This window comes from Cynocephalus volans, chromosome 12 (assembly GCF_027409185.1).
Source record: "Cynocephalus volans isolate mCynVol1 chromosome 12, mCynVol1.pri, whole genome shotgun sequence".
NCBI classification, from domain to species: Eukaryota; Metazoa; Chordata; class Mammalia; order Dermoptera; family Cynocephalidae; genus Cynocephalus; species Cynocephalus volans.
In genome coordinates, this window is record NC_084471.1 from 66055896 (window position 1) to 66074539 (window position 18644).

Genomic DNA, 18644 nt, shown 5'->3' on the forward strand with positions numbered 1-18644 from the left:
CAACTCCCTCTCCCTTAACCTCCTGCCTCCACCTGCTCCCCTTCTATGTTCTCATTTTCCTGTCCAAGGAGTGGGGAGACTGAGCTCCAGGTCTTCATGAGAGGGAGATGATATCTAGGCTGAGAGCCTAGGGCTGCCTGGAGTCCAGCATTGCCTTGGTCAAGGGTTTGAAGTTAGAAGAAGCCTGGAGATCATTTGCTGTTCTCCTTCCTGGCTTTGTGTTTTTTCCTGTAAATCCATACAGTCAGACTAGTTTAGTGTTTCTCAAAGTGATGCTGGCCTGTTGTGTCAGAATCATTGGGGCACTTGTTAAAACGCTGATTCCTGGATACCTGCACATATGAATTAAATCAGTAGGTCTGGGGTGGCTTTCAAGAATCTGAGTTTTATATATACCCCAGGTACATATGGTGCACAGTAAAGTTTGTGACTCTCTAGTAGATGCAATCTACTGCCTCTCACAGCAATGAGGTTCTCGAATCCTGGCTCCATTTAAAGGAAGAACCTGAATGTGAAGCAATTTGCCTGAGCTCATGCATCTTGATGGCCAGAGAACGTGGCCTTCTGTCTCCTAGGGCAGGATCTTTGTACTGAATCTGAAAGTCAGATCCAGGAAGATAGAAGGAGAGACAAAGGGGGGTGGGGCGAGTGAAGAACTGTGAGGAAAGAGTCATTGTCCCTGCCCCCCAAACCCTTTTCCATTCACTTTGCCTTTAGGCAATTTCCGCCAGAACCTGGGTGGGGGAAGGTTGGGTTCCGGTGTCGAAATGGCATCCTGGACAGACATAAACACCCCACCCACTTTGCCCACTGGCCAAGAGCTTGTACCTACACCAAATCCCAGCTCTGGGGATGGCAATATAACAAGGTGATTTAGGCAGGGGCTAGGGGAGATCCTCTTTCAAAAGGATTTGTAGTTCCCACTAATTTTGTTGTAAGTCAAAGAGTGGATTCCATATTAAATAGCTGTGATGAGCTGTTCTTGTGGTAGGTGGTCTAAGGCCATGCAATTTGACATATCTTCTGTCCTTCTATAAGTTTCCTTCACCCTTAGTCTGCTTTCCTTTACTTTTATGGCAGGGGTGTGTGTGTATGTGTGTGCAGTGATCCTAAGAGATCTGGACGCCCCTGCCAAATCTACTTGGAATCTCTTGCTGAAGGTATAGAAAACATGCTGGGAGAGATGGGTGTCAGGGAATAGGGAGGTAGAATGAGGAGAGGGACTGACAGAAGAGAAGATAAAGGCAGAGGTGAGCGTTTGCTGAGAACTCTAAGCTGTCCAAGCAGAAAGGGACCTCTGAGTTTAACTTGTCTACAAATGATTTTGCAAATGAGGAAACAGAGCCCCAGAGAAGTGAGATGGCTTGCCCAACATCACACTGATGCTTTGTGGCAGAGCGCAGCTAGAGACCAGATCAAAAGAAAAGGGGCTGGAGGGGAGTATGTATTTAAGGATCTAAAGAGATATTGCCCAGAAGAAGAGAAAAGAGAATCCACAGGAAGAACTGACTGCTGTAGACTGGCAATAGAGGCTTGGAGTATGGAGACTCAACTGCGGCATGGGAGGTGCCTGTAAGGCTTTATAGGCAAATAGAGTCAAGTTCCAGACCTCATCCCTATTTATCGGCTTGGGTCTTAGTTTCTGAATGGATCTTATGGGATCTTTGTGAATATCAATCTTGTAAACTAATGCTTGTAAAACACCAGCTCAGTTCTTCTTCTCCTTTTTTAAAAAAATTTTACATTTATTTCATTTTTTTTTTTTTGTCTTTTTCGTGACCGGTACTCAGCCAGTGAGTGCACTGGCCATTCCTATATAGGATCCGAACCCGCGGCGGGAGCATTGCTGCGCTCCCAGCGCCGCACTCTCCCGAGTGCGCCACGGGCTCAGCCCTACATTTATTTCATTTCTGGTGGCTGGCCAGTATGGGAATCCAAACCTTTAACCTCAGTGTTATAACACCATGCTCTAACCAACTGAGCTAACCAACCAGCCCAGCACAGTCCTTGACAAGTGCTTAATAAGTCTTTGCTATGGTTGTTACATTACCTCAGAAGAAGAAAGACCCCTGGTTTAGTAGGTTTGGGTATGGCCAACATGCCCTGTAGGGACCCAGGGCAGAGGTCCAGTGTCTCCAGAGCCCATTCCTCCTCTGCCTCTGCTGTCTGCAGCTGATAAACCTCTTATCTGGCCCAGGCAGGGGAGCCCAGGACAGGAGAGGGCAGGGCTGCTATCAGCTACCAGGCCTGGGCCTATCTCAGAGAAGGGGAGGAGCTGTCTGTTTGGCTCTTCCCACAACATACTCCTTGGGCATCCCCAAGCACTCACTCTCATCTTGGGAAGAAAAGGCTGAGACCCTAAAACTGAGGACTAGAAAAAGAAAGCAGGGGTTACCACCGATGTTGCCCCAGAAAATGGAAAACAAAACAAAATCAAAAAAACCCAGAAGATCTGACTCTGCCCCTGGCTATGAATACAGTTTTGGAGAAAAGAAGTGAGGGAAAGAGAAGGCATCTTTTCCAAAAAAAGATAAAGACCTACTGTGCTCCCAAAGGAACTGACTACGCCCATAGGAGGTGAGGTAGAGATCACACCACAGAAAAAGACTGTCCAGGCTCAGGGGTTGGTTGATGAGTCCAGCATGAGGAGGGAAATGAGGTCTCTCCTTCCTTCGGGTGAAGCCGGAGGGAGCCTTTCCAGAGAGGCAGGACAAACTTGCTGATACTAGCAGGAGTGGCTCTAACCTCCCTCTTCCTTCAACACAGGTTACTGGGGCCATTTGGGCTTTGGAGGAACCTGGACCAGACCCTGGCCCAGTAGGATGCCCCCGTGTCCTCCCCAGCACAGCAGGAACAGGGTGACACAGCTGTCTACTCCGGAGCTGGGCGAAATGGAACTGACCTGGCAAGAGATCATGTCCATCACAGAGCTGCAGGTGAGCAGGGAAGGGGAGGGCAGGGAGGAAGGATGGAGAAGCAGGGAGTTAGCCTGGACTGGGCAGGGGGCAGGATCCAGCAGGGCTTAGGGATGGAAATATTCCAGGCACTGGAAAAGGAAGGGCTGGGTATGTGGGAAATCTGGATGGAAGACATTGAGGACCACTGAGGAGAAAGGGGTGTGGACGAGCAGGGTATAGGAGTGGTAGAGAGGGAAGGATCTAATTGGGAGTGTAGGCTCTCTCAGCAGCCACTCTGCCCACATCTCTCTACCCCACCTCCTGCTCCGCCCTCACTTTATCACCTTCTCTTCTGACCTCCCTTTCCTCCAATCCTGCCCATCTTCTTCCCTCATTTCCTCCTCTGCCCTTAGCAACCAGGCCCCTTTCCCCCAGGTAGCAGAGCAGTAGTTCAGGGGCCTCGGGAAGGGGAGTCAGACTGTGCCGGGGTCCTCTCCTGCTAGTTGGACAAAGGGGTGTCTGTTGGTTGAACAATGATGCCTTTGTCCCCATCTGGGCTGGAGCAGGGTGGCTCCCCGATGTGGGTTGAGGGACTTATTTCCAGCATGTTCTCTCCTCCTCACTGCACCTGGGCAGGGACAGAGGGGCTGAAGAGGAGAGGGCAGAGCTTGTGCCAGCTCCAGTGCTTCTTAGCCCCCAGACCCAGCACTGCACCTGTCCCCTTTTCCTCCCAGGCCACCAGGTCTTGGCGCCCTTAGGATCTGCCCTAGGCCCTCCTCCCACACAGCAGCTCCCTCTGCTGGGCACCTGGGGCATGGCCAGGATCCGAACTTGACCCTTTGACCCTAGATCCACAGCAGAAGAGTTCTGATGGGTCATCTTAGATAACAATATCTTGTCTTCCTGAAGGAAATAAAGGAACATGATAGTCAACTCTGTACCACATAAATATGTATAATCAAAAATAAATCAATAACTTTTTTAGAAAAATAAATATAAAAATAGAGACAACAGCAACAACAACAAAAGGAACATGAGCCATTTCAACCCAGTGAGAACCTGTCCTGAGCAGATTCCACAATTGTTCCAATGTTAGTTAGTCTTTTGGGATGTCTGACCTCAGTGACTTCTATTCTTGTTTAAGTTGCTTTCTTCTTGGAACAGCTATAACACAACTTCCCAAGAAACTTCCAGTGATTTTTGGTACCTTTCTGTTCCCTTCTTACTATCTCACTGGGTCTTTCAGAATGACTGAGTTTGGTCCCGAGATAGTGCTGGTTTCTCTTCTCAGCCTGTCTCCAAACCTCTTTGTGTCTTTCCTTGCAGGGTCTAAATGCTCCAAGTGAGCCATCGTTTGAGCCCCAAGTCCCAGCCCTGTACCCTGGACCCCCACCACCCCAAACTTACTGCCCTTGTTCAGTCCACCCAGAGGCTGGCTTCCCTCTTCCTCCATCACCTTATGAGCTCTCAGCATCCACATCTCACGTCCCAGATCCCCCATACTCTTACAGCAACATGGCCATACCAGTCTCCAAGCCACTGACCCTCTCAGGCCTGCTCAATGAGCCCCTCCCAGACTCCTTGGCCCTCCTGGACATTGGGTTGCCAGCGGGGCTACCCAAGCCTCAGGAAGACCCAGAATCTGACTCGGGATTATCCCTCAACTATAGTGACGCTGAATCTCTTGAATTAGAGGGGACAGAGGCTGGTCGGCGGCGCAGCGAATATGTAGAGATGTACCCAGTGGAGTACCCCTACTCACTTATGCCCAACTCCTTGGCCCACTCCAACTATGCCCTGCCACCTGCTGAAACCCCGTTGGCCTTAGAACCCTCCTCAGGCCCTGTGCGGGCTAAGCCCACTGCACGGGGCGAGGTGGGGAGTCGGGATGAGCGTCGGGCCCTGGCCATGAAGATCCCTTTCCCTACGGACAAGATTGTCAACCTGCCGGTAGATGACTTTAATGAGCTGTTGGCACGGTACCCGCTGACGGAGAGCCAGCTGGCACTGGTACGGGATATTCGACGGAGGGGCAAGAACAAGGTGGCTGCCCAGAACTGTCGCAAGAGAAAGCTGGAGACCATTGTACAGCTTGAGCGGGAGCTGGAGCGGCTGGGCAGTGAACGGGAGCGGCTTCTCAGGGCCCGTGGGGAGGCAGATAGGACCCTGGAGGTCATGCGCCAACAGCTGACAGAGCTGTATCGTGACATTTTCCAGCACCTTCGAGATGAATCGGGCAACAGCTACTCGCCTGAAGAGTACGTGCTGCAACAGGCTGCCAATGGGGCTATCTTCCTGGTGCACCGGGGAACCAAGATGGAGGCCACAGACTGAGCTGGCTCAGAAGGGTGGGACTGGTGATGGGGATTTCCTTCATTCCCTTCTGATTAAGGTACTCCCCAACCCTGAGACCCAGAAAGAGCTGAGTTCTCTAGACCAGAAGAGGACAAAAATGAGAACACCTGTGTTTGGAAGCTCCAAGGTGGTATTCAATGAGGTTTACCTTGAGGCCAGTCTGTTAGGAGAGGGCTGGAATCAATTCTTCTGTGACTCAGCTTCCCAAGTCTCCAACCTCCACCTCTTGTCTAAGCTTTGGTCTATAAAGTGCTCTGCAGAAATAGCTTTCCATCGTGTCTTCCTTCTTGGGAGAGGGTGATGAAGCTGAGCACTCCTGAGATTACTGATTGTTGGGGGTGGGGAGGGAATCCTGCCAAGCTCATTTCTTTCCCCTCAGAGCTCTGTATGAGAGGCACACACACCATTTATGCTTGAGCAGTATGGAGGTCTACCATATTCATCTCCTATTTCAGAGTCAGAGGCTATGGATGATCTGAGGAACTACACACTCTCTGGTGATCTCCTATTTATAGAGCTGAGATAGCTGCCAGAGCTGGCTAGACCCTCTCTGCAAGGTCCCTGAGGTTTAGGTCTCTGCTCTCTCAATCCTTGGGGCACACAAAGCCTAGAAGGCCTATAGCCTTTTTCCTATTCTTCCCCTCCTGCTTACTTCTCAGCCTGGTCCTGAAGTACTAGAACTCTCTCAGGATACTGAGTGACCTGTTCTTGATGGGAATTAGTTTGATTAGACACCAAAATTTCAGAGGATTTCACACCCCAACCTTGGCAAAACCTGCTGCACAGTGGAGTAAAATATGTATTCATGTGAAACTTTCTCTCTGGTTATGTTATACAAACACTATCCAATTCTTGTTCTGTGGCCCTCCTGTTCTAGATTCTTGAAGATCTTCCTTTTATTGGTCTATTTTTTCCCCCTTGGAACAGAATACAATTGACTGAATTTCAGATTCCTTAACCACATCAAAGTCCAATCAAACTTACCTGACACCACATACTCAATCTCCATTCTTAGAGTTGGGTGGTTCCCAGTCTTCCCAGTCACTGAATTACACATCTTACCTCTTCAGAATATTTTACCTCTACCCTTCTATTCAATTTTACTAGCTCCATTACAACGTGGAAACTTTACTTCCAAGTTCTGATTCAGAAACTACAGATGTTGAAATACAGAAGTGATCAAGAGAAACGTGGAATCTTCATGATTACAGATTCTAAAAAATGTGATCTGTTTAGGTTTAGGGAATGAAAGCAACTTGAAGATTCCTATTGCTAATAGATTTGAGGACAGTCTAGAAAGCTTGTCAACTTTATGTTCCCTCAAAAACTGAAAATATCCCATTTCAAGGTGTAAAGGGCAGGACCTTGGACTAGCTGTTCAGAAATTTTTTATTAATTCACCTAAGGGACATCAGACACTGAATTTTTTTTTTTGGTGGCTGGCTGGTAATGTTTTTCATTCTGTCCAATCTCACCAGATAAGTGACTCAGAAGCAAATTTAGACATTCAACAATTTTTTTTTCTTGGCAGCTGGCCAGTACAGGGATTGAACCCTGGACCTTGGTGTTAGCAGCGCCAGGCTACCTAACCGACTGAGCTAACTGGCCAGCCCTTACTCAACAAATATTTTCCTAGAGCTGGCCCGTGGCTCACTTGGGAGAGTGTGCTGCTGATGACACCAAGGCCACGGGTTCGGGTCCCTATATAGGGCTGGCCAGTTAGCTCACTTGGGAGAGTGTGATGCTGACAACACCAAGTCAAGGGTTAAGATCCCCTTACCGGTCATCTTTAAAAAACAAACAAAAAAACCCAAATATTTACCTAGTTAAGTTCTAGGCATCAAAAATACAGTGAACAGGAGACAGTGCCCTGCTGTCATGATCACATTGTATTGGGAAAGACCCTCCTACTCACAGTTGTTTTGTGTGTGCTGACCTCAAGCAAAAGGTGGACTATGGTTTTGGAAATAGAGTGATCTGGGTTATGTGATCCAGTGGTGGCAAGAACTAGGGCAGGATGTCTTCTTTAAATCTATTTCCTCATCTAGAAATAGAATTTACTTTTCACTGGGCCGGCCCGTGGCTCACTCGGGAGTGCGGTGTTGAGAATACCAAGGCCCCAGGTTTGGATTCCATTTAGGGATGGCCGGTTAGCTCGCTGGCTGAGCGTGGTGCTGACAACACCAAGTCAAGGGTTAAGATTCCCTTACCGGTCATCTTTAAAAAAAAAAAGAATTTACTTTTCACAATCTTGTGTAATTAAAGCATGTAGCAAACTACATAGAATGTAACAGGAGGAATATGCTTTCAGCCAACTGTCATAGCCTAAATGAGTTTGTCCTATCCCTCCAAAGAGCCATGATTGCCCTGAAATTGAGAAACCTCCTCTAGAAAATCTAAGTCACTAATAAACTGAGACCCCTTACATTACTCCCTTCAAACATTGCAAGGCTTGTTAAAGATCTCAGTACCTTATCTGGGGTATTTCAGATCATGGGTGTTGAGGTAAAGTTTTCCCTAGAATTCACTTTACCCTTACTTTTGCTAGGCTCAAAATTGAGGCCACATAGATGAACTTTTTTTTGGTGGCTGGCTGGTAAAGGGATCCAAACCCTTGACTTTGGTTTACAAGGCTGTGCTTTAACCAACTGAGCCAACTGGTCACCTCTTCTTGTAGTACAGAAAAATTTAAGCATTCACTAGAGAATACTGTCATTACTTCTAAATTGCCCTTAAATCTTTAGATTCATTACCTTTGAGAAGCTAAAACTTCCTGTATTAGTCTGTTTTGTTGCTCAGGGTACCTGAAACTGGGTAACTTATGAAGAAACGGGTATTTCTTAGTTTGGGAGACTGGTAACTCCTGAGACTGAGGGTCACATCTGGTAAGGGCCTTCTTGGTGGGAACCCTGTGAGAAATCCTAAGGAATAACAGAATCAAATGGCACAGGTTGTACTACCATGCTTGTTCTCCTCATAAAGCCACTCCCTCAGGTGGCTGGCCAGGAACATGGGCCTTACCATTCATAAAGGTGTAACACGCCTCACAATCCAATCACTTCACAAAGGTCCCAACTTTAAAGCTTCCACATGAGCTTTGGACAGCACTTCCCTTCCATATTCAGTTCATTTTCTTTTGTGTGTGTGTGTGGTCGGCCCATGACCCTGGTATTATAAAGCTATGCTCCTTAGTTCATTTTCTTACTCCTGGCTTGAGATTTTTACAGGAATGTGTAGATCAAGTTATTTACCATTTTTTTTTTTTTGTCCTTTTCATGACCGGCACTCAGCCAGTGAGTGCACCGGCCAGTTCTATATAGGATCCGAACCCGCGGCGGGAGTGTCGCAGCGCTCCCAGCGCCGCACTCTACCAAGTGCGCCACGGGCTCGGCCCTCAAGTTATTTACCATTAATGTCATGAGACAAAACAAGCAGAACTAAGTTAAATGCAGTTTATTTAAAAACCCATTCACAAAATTGAATGATTAGAACTGCAGAGCAGCTAATAACAACTGCATGGCAGTGAGAATTAAGTACAGTGGCTCAGATAAACGCTTTCTTCACAAAGATGTTCCTGCAAAAGGAAAAAGAGGTTATGAAATATTTATGTAAGCAGAAATGAAGGATTCTACAATTACCTCCTCTCACTATGGGAACCTGGTTGCTTTAAATAACTTTTTGCTGACTACAAATAATTGGACCAGATTATGATCTCATTTTATTGGGCTGGTTTAAGGTGCTTCTCCCTTTCTATTTGGAAACAAAGTACTCTTGCTAACCATTACCTTTAAAAAACTTACCTTTTAGCCATGAACTTGGACAAGTGAGGTTTTTTTTTTTTTTTGAGAGGTGATAAGCCTTTAGTATGCAGGTTCATTCTTCCCTAGAAAAGTAAATAACCTTTAGAACTAAGTTTTTTTTTAGACCAAGTCCCATCTTAAGCTGAACCCCCCACCTCCCATTAGCAGTCCACCCACCCTCCCACCATTTGGGGGAAGATTTTAATGCATTACTTTGAGCCATTGTTTTAAGGAAATGGGTCAAAGGAAGGTCAGAAATAAAATTAAAGGGCAAAAATATATTTATCACAATAGAAATAATTAATGTGCTCACTTCCTTCAATTGGGAGCCACCAAGAGTAGGCTGGCAATTTAAGAGAATTCATCTCCAGAAAAACCAAGTTCAGCTTAACTGGACTAGTTTTGGCTCAATATATTAAGGAAAATGTAACAGAAAACTGGATTTTAAGTAACTATATAGATGTAAAGTAAAATCTGTTCTTACCTACCAGCATAGCAATAAAACCTTTCCTCCTGGTTCTGACTGCTAGTCCTAAGAGTCAGATGTGCCTTACTCTTGTCTGCCTCCTTCCTTGCGATGGTCACTGAAAACTTCACTCCCTCCTAGCTTTCATGGAGCGTGCCGTGGCCTGCCCCTGGCTTATCTGTACTTCACATACCACAAGTGTCTACTCTCAGCTGTAGAGTGTCTGAGCTCGAAGCCATTCGCGCTATGCTTGCTAGCAGTTCCTAGTAGCTGAACATCTCTCCTGGATCTTTAAAGGCATTGTCACGAATCCTGAGGTATCTGCAAACTCCCTTAATAGTTAAGGTTCCACCTGCTATTGCAAACTCAGCCAGTATCATGGAACTATCATCATCCATGTTTTCCCCACCCACCACCACCAACCACCCACCTCCACCCACCCTCCTCCCCAAACTTCCAAGAAACACACCCATGGGATGGAATGTACAGTCCTGTTGATAAACAGATGTCTATGCTACTAGGTACAATGGCACTGGAATTAAGAGGGAACCAAAGGGAAGGCTCAAAAGAATCTATGTACAAATCACAATTACTGGATATTAACTATTAAATGTTTAAGAAAATCATTTTCTATACAATTAACACTGTAGGATGGTTGTGTGATCTTGTGCCATGAGTAAAGGAAAACTGCAGTAAACACGAAATGACGTAGAAAAGAACATGACTCCTATTTCTATAGTTTCAATTTCCAAGTAACTACTGTGGTTAACCTATAAGCCTCTTAAGACCCACCCAACCAGAACCCAGTAAAAACTGCAGTTTTCCTTTAATGTAAGCCAATGTTTATGTTAACTAAAATTCTTAACTGGTACCGGCTGTTTTAAAAATGTCTCCCCCAAACACTTCTAATCTGTGGTTTTATGGGGTAGCATTAGCCAGTAGCTAGTTTCTATTCTCTGGCAGAGCTTTGAACTTGAATTGTGATAGAAGTATTCAACATCAGGGGTAGTGGGTAGGGAAAGTCCAAACCTCTGCCAGTCCCAAATCCATACAGTTGCATTCCATTCATGAGAATTAAATTGTTTATTGATTACACATAATGGATGATACAGAAGCTTCATTCTCATCTATAATTTTATCTGGTACCATTATTCAATTTAGATATATTGCATAGGATGTGCCAACAGTCATTTTTATAACCAAATAATTCTGTGACTTTGCTCGAGTGATCCTTGTAATAGTGAACTTCAGGTCACAATAACAACCGTCAATTCAACTACACCAAGGTTTCTGAAGACAATGGCTTCTTCACCCAAGCAGATTGCAAGTAAATTTCAAATGGAACCTGGCATCACCCTGAAGGAAATCTAACTTCACACTGTTGGGGAAGTTTACCAAGATGGCTTCAGAGCAGACTAACTTTACACAGCACATTTAAAAAAAGACACATTTATTCAGCGTCATGATCAGACTATTACATTTAGCAATCAACAGCATGGGTGCAAAAAAAAAAAAAAAAAAAAAAAAAAAAATCTACATTAAAACCCTTTGTTGGAATGCTTTACACTTTCCACAGAACAGAAACTAAAATAACCTGTTATACAATTAGTCACAAATACAGTCCTCAGTTTTTTTTGCCCATACACATGAGTATTGTCTAAAACATGTCTTCTTTGTAGCAGCTAGGCCCTGCCACCACTGTGCTTGGCTGAGTTCACAAATCTGTTGTAACCTGTAGCTTCCCTGTCACTTCTCTGGCTCTCCTCTCCTGCTAAGCTTTGTTTCCTGTTGAACAATATGGAATAAAGTTGTTAATCTAAACATATTAAGACTCAAGGCTACAATCCAATAGCAAGTTTTGTTTCCCACAAATTTGTTGATCTGAATATTAACTTAATATCCACAATTTTACTGCAGTTATAATGTTAACTATGTTGCACTGCTCAGCTACATTAGGGTTACTGGCTTCATCAGCAATTATAAAAATCTAGTCAACACACAAAAAGGTGCTTACTTACCTGGAAGTTAGTTAGAACCTCCTGCCACTGCCATAACTACTGCTGCTGCTGGAACCACCATAGCCACCTGAGAATAAAATTTGTTCTTTTAAGCTGTGGGTGCCAATAGGAATAGCATTGCTTTTTAATATATGAAATAATGAGATGTTAAATAGTTTGAATTTGAATTTAACCATTTTTAAAAAATGGCCCTTGCCTAAACTGAAATGGGAAGTGGGGTCACTCGATCTTTCCAATTTGTTTGTAAATTACTTAAGTTTTAAATTGTCAGTTTTTTATTGCCTCTACATATACTACCTGTACAAGCTCACCAGCACTAACTTAACATACCCAGTCCTGTTATCATCCAATCTTACATATACTATACCTTGGTTTCGTGGTTTGGCAAAGTATTGGCCTCCACCACCATAAGGGCCAGAGCTTCTGCCTCCAAAATTTCCTCCCTTCATGGGTCCAAAATTTGAAGACTGATTGTTGTAACTGCCAAAATCATTGTAGCTTCCACCACCTCCAAAATTGCTCCCTAGAAATGGAAACAGAGCCTTTGTCTGTTACTTGGGGAAGATAGTTTCCAATTCTGTTTGGTGTTAAGAATGAAAGAAGGCTGTATTATCCTCCTGCCTTCCTCCCAAACTCTAGTGGCTCCATATCTTTATATTTCATTTTCTAGGAAAGACATTCAGTTGACTAAATCCAGTAGTTAAAAAACAAACAAACAAACAAAAAAAAAAAAACAAAACACAACTCATCATAACATAAAACAAAGCCTCTTTTTCTACAGTGGCACTTTCAAGCATACTCTCCAACCTTAAAGGCCTTAATGCATCCAGGGCGACTGCAAACAAATTTCTTGGATACACCACCTAAGTGCCTAAGGTCCCAAAAGACTTAAGGTACTAAATCCTGCCAGGATGCTAATCTAACTCAAATGTAAGACACCACTATCTACTCATCCATCTATTTGGGAGTGAGGCGGCCCCAGCTTAAAGCTAGGAGGAGGTAGCATAGCAAGCCCATTTGTTTTCAACATACCATGCAGTGAACCGCACAATGCTTTAAGAGCTTCAAATCCCAATATGGGCATAAACTCTGAAAGGCTAATCTAGCTATCACACCAAGTACTTGGATCACTGGATACCTACCACTACCACCGCCAAAGCCGCCTCCGCCTCCTCCGTTGTTATAGCTGTCATAGCTGCCACTCCCGCCATAGCCACTGCCCTGGTTTCCATAACCCTGTCCACCACTTCCATAGCCTCTGCTTCCTCCAGAGTAACCAGGGCCGCCTCCTCCATAACCACCTATAGGAATACAATTCTTCTCAATAAGACAAAAGTATTCAACAATAAAAATCTGTGTAAGTGCAATGGCTAAAGGCTTATTCACAGCATGCGTGTTATGGGCTGAGTTGAGCTTGACATGCACTAGTTTTAGTCGCTATTAGCCTATTCTAAAGATACAGGTTTTGCTAAAAATTTTTGCCTACACATTCTTTTAAAAAAAGAAAAAACAAACTTACCATCATTACCAAATCCATTATAGCCATCCCCACTGCCACCATATCCACCACCACCACGGCTGCCACCAAAGCCACCTGGAAGAAAGCATAGTTTTAAACCAGGTGTGAAGCAAAGGAATTGCATTTAAGTCACACCCTGAAAACACTCCCTGTGTACTGTAAAAATGATATGCATACCAAAGATTTTAACTTCTGGTTAGTGAGAAACCAGAACACTTAGATAGAATGCAACTTTAGAAATATGGGTGAGTAGTTACATACTACTTCAGGTTGCAAAAAGGACAAGTCATCTAGGGTAATGAAATTGCCATACATACATACATACCACGACCACTGAAGTTTCCTCCACGACCAAAGTTGTCATTCCCACCAAAACCACCTCCACGACCACCACCAAAGTTTCCAGAACCACTTCGACCTTAAGAGATAAATTTAAGTGTTAAGCCATACAGACTGGAGAAACTCCAAGTTACCTTTAAGGTTTAATTACATTATAAACATACCTCTTTGGCTGGAAGAAGCACTAGCCATTTCTTGCTTTGACAGGGCTTTCCTTACTTCACAGTTGTGGCCATTCACAGTATGGTATTTCTGAACTATAAAATTTTGAAAATAAGCAAAATCTTAGGACTAAGAACACCATATGGATTTTGTAACCTCTTGTAAATACCAGCCATCTGATACTTACTGACAATCTTATCCACAGAGTCATGGTCATCAAAGGTTACAAAAGCAAAGCCTCTCTTCTTGCCACTGCCTCGGTCAGTCATGATTTCAATCACTTCAATTTTCCCATACTGTTCAAAGTAATCTCTCAGGTGATGTTCTTCGGTGTCTTCTTTAATACCACCAACAAAGATCTTCTTCACAGTTAAGTGGGCACCTGGTCTTTGAGAATCCTAAAAAGAGGAAAACCACTTAAGTTTCTTAGATTAGCAGAATCTATCACCATATCAAGAATCTAAAAACGTTCAGAGCACTCCCAAATCTTAAATCTATTAGCACTGAATCTCCAAATGAGTAAAGAAAAAACCCCACTTACCTCTCTTGAGACAGCCCTCTTTGGTTCTACAACTCTTCCATCCACCTTGTGTGGCCTTGCATTCATGGCTGCATCCACCTCCTCCACAGTGGCATATGTGACAAACCCAAAGCCCCTGGAGCGCTTGGTGTTTGGATCTCTCATTACCTGAGAACAGTATTAATTCATTCATACATACATAGTGTGATCCCAGGAGGTATAGTCATTTCTATCTTGCATAAGGCAGCCATTTATACAAAGACCTTCAGTTTCCCACTACCCTCGACTTAAGAAATATCTTTTAAGACGGGTTAACAAAGACACAAGTTCCCTTGCTCACTTACTTCTAACTATAACCCTATTAACAAACTTCATAAGCATTCAGACAGAAACTACAGCAAGATAAGCCAAGAAAACCAACTAGTTCTACTGCCTTTTGTCTCAATTCTTACCACACAGTCCGTGAGTGTTCCCCACTGCTCAAAATGGCTCCTGAGACTCTCATCAGTTGTTTCAAAGCTCAACCCTCCGATGAAGAGCTTCCGCAGCTGTTCGGGCTCTTTAGGAGACTAGAGTACAGGAAAAAGTGTTAAATGGGGCTATAACACGAAGCAGTTTTAACTTGAGAAGCAAAACTCGACACCAATGTATTTAGCGCTCATTGTTCGTTCAGGTCGCCCACAAACCACGTGCTTCTCCCTATCAGGTAGGTGGTATGCTGGGGGCTGGGAAAGCCCAAGCGCATGCGTCCCTACTCTTCCTCCGACGCACGCTCAACAAAAGCCCTGGGCGGGAGGGGTGCATCGCCAATAAAACACCATCAGCTTTTAAAGAAACTAGTCCACCGAAACAAGGTAAAAATTAGACCGTATATGCCTAACAGTTTTGCCAAGAGCAACAAGCCCGATGTGATAACTAATGATTGGCGGACGGCAGCCTCATGGCGACGACGAAGACAAAATGGCGACTTGAACTTTGGGAGGAGTAGGCCCTAGCAGGGACCGAGGGAACCGCCGAACGGGCTGGTGCAAGCAACAAAACGAAACCGCATCCTACCGAACTAAGTTAGGCGCAAGGAAGAAAAACAAGTTTTAAAGAGCGTCTAACTCACCTCTGACTTAGACATGACGGCAGAGGTAAGACTTTAACGATGCTTCCTCGGCAGCGTCCACGAACAGAAAGGGGTGAGCTAACGAATGTATCTGCCAGCCTACCCCCGGCCTCGCTTTTTTATCCCGCCTCCTCGCTTTCGGCATTGGTAGACTCCGCCCCTGACTAGCTCTGATTGGATACTTAAAGTAGTTTTCCTCTACTATTGGTCTGTGATCCCGCAGAGCTGTGAAGCGTCATCCGTTTGGGCGTTCTACGCCGTCTCTGCCCCTTGGAGTCCATTGGTTTCCGAGTAATATTATCCTTAACAGGTCTGATTGGCTAGCCGATTGATCACTCATATTTGAATGTACCTTGCGTCTTTAAATGCCTTTTTAATCCTCTGGTCCCAAATATTACGTTCAACGCGCTTGGGAAAGCATGACTAATACTATGTATTAGGAAGTAGTCCGCACTTCTTTTGTAACGACTGCCTATTAAGCGCATGTGTAGTAAAATGGCGAGTTTACGCAGGCGCTTTAAGAAGTTCCGCCTGCCGCTTGGAACACGTGAAATGGCGGGCGGGAGAGCGCGGTGAACCGATGGCGCTTGCGTGGTGGCGGGAGTTGGGTCTCGTTTTGCGCAGGCGTAATGGGCGGAGAAAGGGTCCGGGCCCAGGATTGGTTGCGCAGGCGCAGGGAAGGATCCGTTTTGGCGGGCGGTTGGCGTTGCGCAGAAGGCGGCGGCAGCGGTGGCTTGTGGTGTGGCCTCACTGAGGAAGAGGGCAGACGTTAGCGTCAGTGATCACTCTTGATCCCGGGTAAGTGGCAGACAGTCTTGTCTAGCCATACGAGGTCTTGAATCGACTCCAGTTTGGCCCGTTATTGTGTAAAATGAATGGACCGCGAGGCGGGGGGATAGTGAAGGGGCAGCTGTGGGTCGGGCCAACCAATAGAAGAACAGGGGCGGGATGTTTTATCCTTGTAGGTTCTTTGGAGATGGGCCGCCGAAGAGTTTGACTGGCGAGTGTGTGGGCCAATTGGGCCTGCCGTGTACTGCCGACTGATCGGCCCTTGGGCCCCCAGAATGCGGGAGGCGGGTGTTCATCTCCTGAGCAGCATCTCACTGAGTCAATGGGAACGAAGCGCGCGGGAGGCTTCTCCCAGAGGCAGCGGTTTGACTCCAATGGGGGTTGCGGGAGTAAGGCGGTTAAATGGATGGACCAGATGTGGAACCTGTAGGCGGACAGCCTAAGCAAAGTGCTTGGAAAGGTCGTCCAATCGGCTCGCCAAAAGAAGGAGGTCTTAGATTTGGGGCTGTGAGGAAGGGGATTCAATGCCTGTGATGCTGTGTGGGCGTGGATTTTTTTTATCCACAGTGACTTCTCTAACGAAGCCTTTAGGCTTCCATCCCATACAAGTCCTTGCTAGGGAAAGGGTAGATTTGTTCCTGTATGTCTCTAGTTGGACATTTTCCCCCTACTTCATTACGTCCCACCAACCATCACTATAGGTTTTGGGGAACAGGGAAATTGCGAACTTGCTTCTTTAGAAAAACGTAAAATATTAGAACGAATAGGATAACTCTCTATGTGTCGTCATGGGAAGGCTTCCGAGAAAAATCCACATCATAATAATGCATATTTCCACGGACAAATGTGTTTGTAGTTGTGTAGAAAAAGTTTTGGAAAGCTACACACCAAAGTGCATTACTTCTATACAGTGGGATCGAGGCGGGTTGGGTCTCTAATGTTTAAATTTTTGCAGGGGTAATAATTTGTAATTAAAATTAAATAAAAAATGAAGTCTGTTGTTTTTGTGTTTCCAGTCATTAATCACGTACTTTCAACCACCTCTGTTCTCTTCATTATCCATGTCCCCAGTACTTTTATCTTAGTCTCTTTCTCTGAGGAACTTTCCTTCCTGTAATATATCTCTTTCTTTATACCATTAAAAATATCCTAAGCCCTTCTTTCTGCTGTTCCTTTGAGGATGGCTGACTTTGGATAAAAAAGGAAGATGCTTAAGGAGGGTGATATTTAGGGTGTTGGGAACAGAAGACCCATCCATCATCTGGATTATTCATTGCCTTTGGTTAGATTTCCTTCCAACTGTATTTTGCATGCAGTCTGTCTCCTGTTGGTAATGCCCACTGTACTTATTCCAGGATCTTTTAGAAAAATATATAAACTTTCATTACATATTGGCTGTATCAGAGTCTTACTGCTTTATTGTTCACTGATTTAGTTAGAGTCAAGGGAAAAACATTTAAATATTGTAATAAAACCAATTACATATGCAGTACACTTATGATTAGAGACCTTTCTGACTTTATACAAACACAAATGATTTTAGTGAAGCTTATAATGAACAGGGGAGAGATTTCCATGTTCTCTGGCACTTGCAAAGGCCAAATATATAGTGAGTGTGTGTGTGTGTGTGTGTGTGTGTGTGTCAGGTAAGGAGATCGCAACCCTTGGCTCGGTGGCTGAGCGCACCAGCCATCCCTATATAGGATCCGAACCCGCGGCTGAGCTCCCAGCACCATACTCTCCGGAGTGAGCCACGGGGTCATCTGCAAATCTATATTTTATACCTTATTTCTTGGCTGTTTAACATCACTTTTTTTTTTTTTTTTTTTTAAAGATGACCGGTAAGGGGATCTTAACCCTTGGCTTGATGTTGTCAGCACCACACTCAGCCGGTGAGCAAACCGGCCATCGCTATATGGGACCCGAACCCATGGCCTTGGTGTTATCAGCACCGCACTCTCCCAAGTGAGCCACGGGCCGACCCCAACAGACCATATTTTAAGGGGGAAAAAAACCAACCATGCTGATCCGAAGAATAGGGGTAACCAAATCATTCCACCTTAGATTATTGAGTGTACTCCTACCATTTCCAGCCCCAGCTACTTGTATTTATAAACAAATTAATTGGTGACCCCTTGTTTGGTTTATTAACTGATGTGTTTTACTTTGAAAGACTTTATGATCTGAACCAAGACTTCCTAGTTGACAGTTGTGTGCATGTAAAAATTGATGTCTTCCAATGTGATAATAGTTATAATGGTCATTTCTCTCTGGTGGGGGAATTTTAATAGTTAATTTTTCATTGAAATTCTGAGTATCACATTGAAAGTCCTAATTTTAGACTTATTTTTTTGTCTTTGGAGAACTTGGTTCATTGTTAATTTATACCACTCTGTTAATAATACAAAGTGTTGAGCCTACATTACAAAAGCCAATGAAAGAACTTGTTCATAGAACTTAGCGGCATACTGTTGCAACCAAACCTAAAAGGATTGTTCACTAAAGGGGAAAATAATACATCTTCACTGGTCTACCTAAAAACCAATCAGTAGAAAGCTTCTATCTGGGTAGTAGGTGAGCAGGATGATAGTTGGGAAAAGAAAGAGCATACATCTCTTACTTTTCTGTCTGGGAAAGTTCTGGAGATTCTCAGAGCCCTTGATATTAC

At 44.7% G+C, this 18644-nt stretch overlaps 3 protein-coding genes across 6 annotated transcripts in view; 2 read left to right on the forward strand and 1 right to left on the reverse strand.

Annotated features, from left to right (window-relative positions):
* The first annotated feature begins 2822 nt into the window (after window positions 1-2822).
* Window positions 2823-5231, forward strand: NFE2 (nuclear factor, erythroid 2). The gene is made up of 2 exons (XM_063076332.1): window positions 2823-2936; window positions 4224-5231. Exons 1-2 carry the CDS (start codon window positions 2823-2825, stop codon window positions 5229-5231), a joined length of 1122 nt encoding a protein of 373 aa, XP_062932402.1.
* A 3459-nt stretch (window positions 5232-8690) lies between these two features.
* Window positions 8691-15271, reverse strand: HNRNPA1 (heterogeneous nuclear ribonucleoprotein A1). Of its 3 annotated transcripts, XR_010021351.1 has the most exons (12): window positions 15188-15271; window positions 14529-14645; window positions 14098-14244; window positions 13744-13954; window positions 13559-13651; window positions 13381-13473; window positions 13056-13130; window positions 12679-12837; window positions 11904-12059; window positions 11537-11603; window positions 9053-9135; window positions 8691-8826 (listed from the first exon to the last, which is right to left on the reverse strand). XR_010021351.1 is itself a non-coding variant. In XM_063075512.1 (11 exons), exons 1-10 carry the CDS (start codon window positions 15200-15202, stop codon window positions 11548-11550), a joined length of 1122 nt encoding a protein of 373 aa, XP_062931582.1. In that variant the 5' UTR covers window positions 15203-15271; the 3' UTR covers window positions 10952-11303; window positions 11537-11547. The 3 variants fall into 3 exon arrangements, 2 of the variants coding, with proteins under 2 accessions (XP_062931582.1, XP_062931584.1); XM_063075512.1 differs by lacking the exons at window positions 8691-8826; window positions 9053-9135 and adding an exon at window positions 10952-11303; XM_063075514.1 differs by lacking the exons at window positions 8691-8826; window positions 9053-9135; window positions 12679-12837 and adding an exon at window positions 10952-11303.
* A 597-nt stretch (window positions 15272-15868) lies between these two features.
* Window positions 15869-18644, forward strand: part of CBX5 (chromobox 5) — a 36502-nt gene continuing 33726 nt past the window's right edge. For both annotated transcript variants that reach the window (XM_063075140.1, XM_063075141.1), the window contains exon 1: window positions 15869-15985. The gene's annotated coding sequence lies outside the window, so the exon portion shown is untranslated. The remainder of the gene's footprint in view (window positions 15986-18644) is intronic.

Bases quoted from the DNA above. Each gene is read 5' to 3' on its own strand.
- HNRNPA1 (XM_063075512.1), bottom strand. The intron at 13,955-14,097 runs GTAAGTGGGGTT...TCCTCTTTTTAG, and splicing joins AGAGGGCTGTCTCAAGAGAG to GATTCTCAAAGACCAGGTGC. The intron at 13,474-13,558 runs GTATGTTTATAA...TTATCTCTTAAG, and splicing joins TGCTTCTTCCAGCCAAAGAG to GTCGAAGTGGTTCTGGAAAC.
- NFE2 (XM_063076332.1), top strand. From the start codon at position 2,823: ATGCCCCCGTGTCCTCCCCAGCACAGCAGGAACAGGGTGACACAGCTG. The intron at 2,937-4,223 runs GTGAGCAGGGAA...CTTTCCTTGCAG, and splicing joins TGTCCATCACAGAGCTGCAG to GGTCTAAATGCTCCAAGTGA.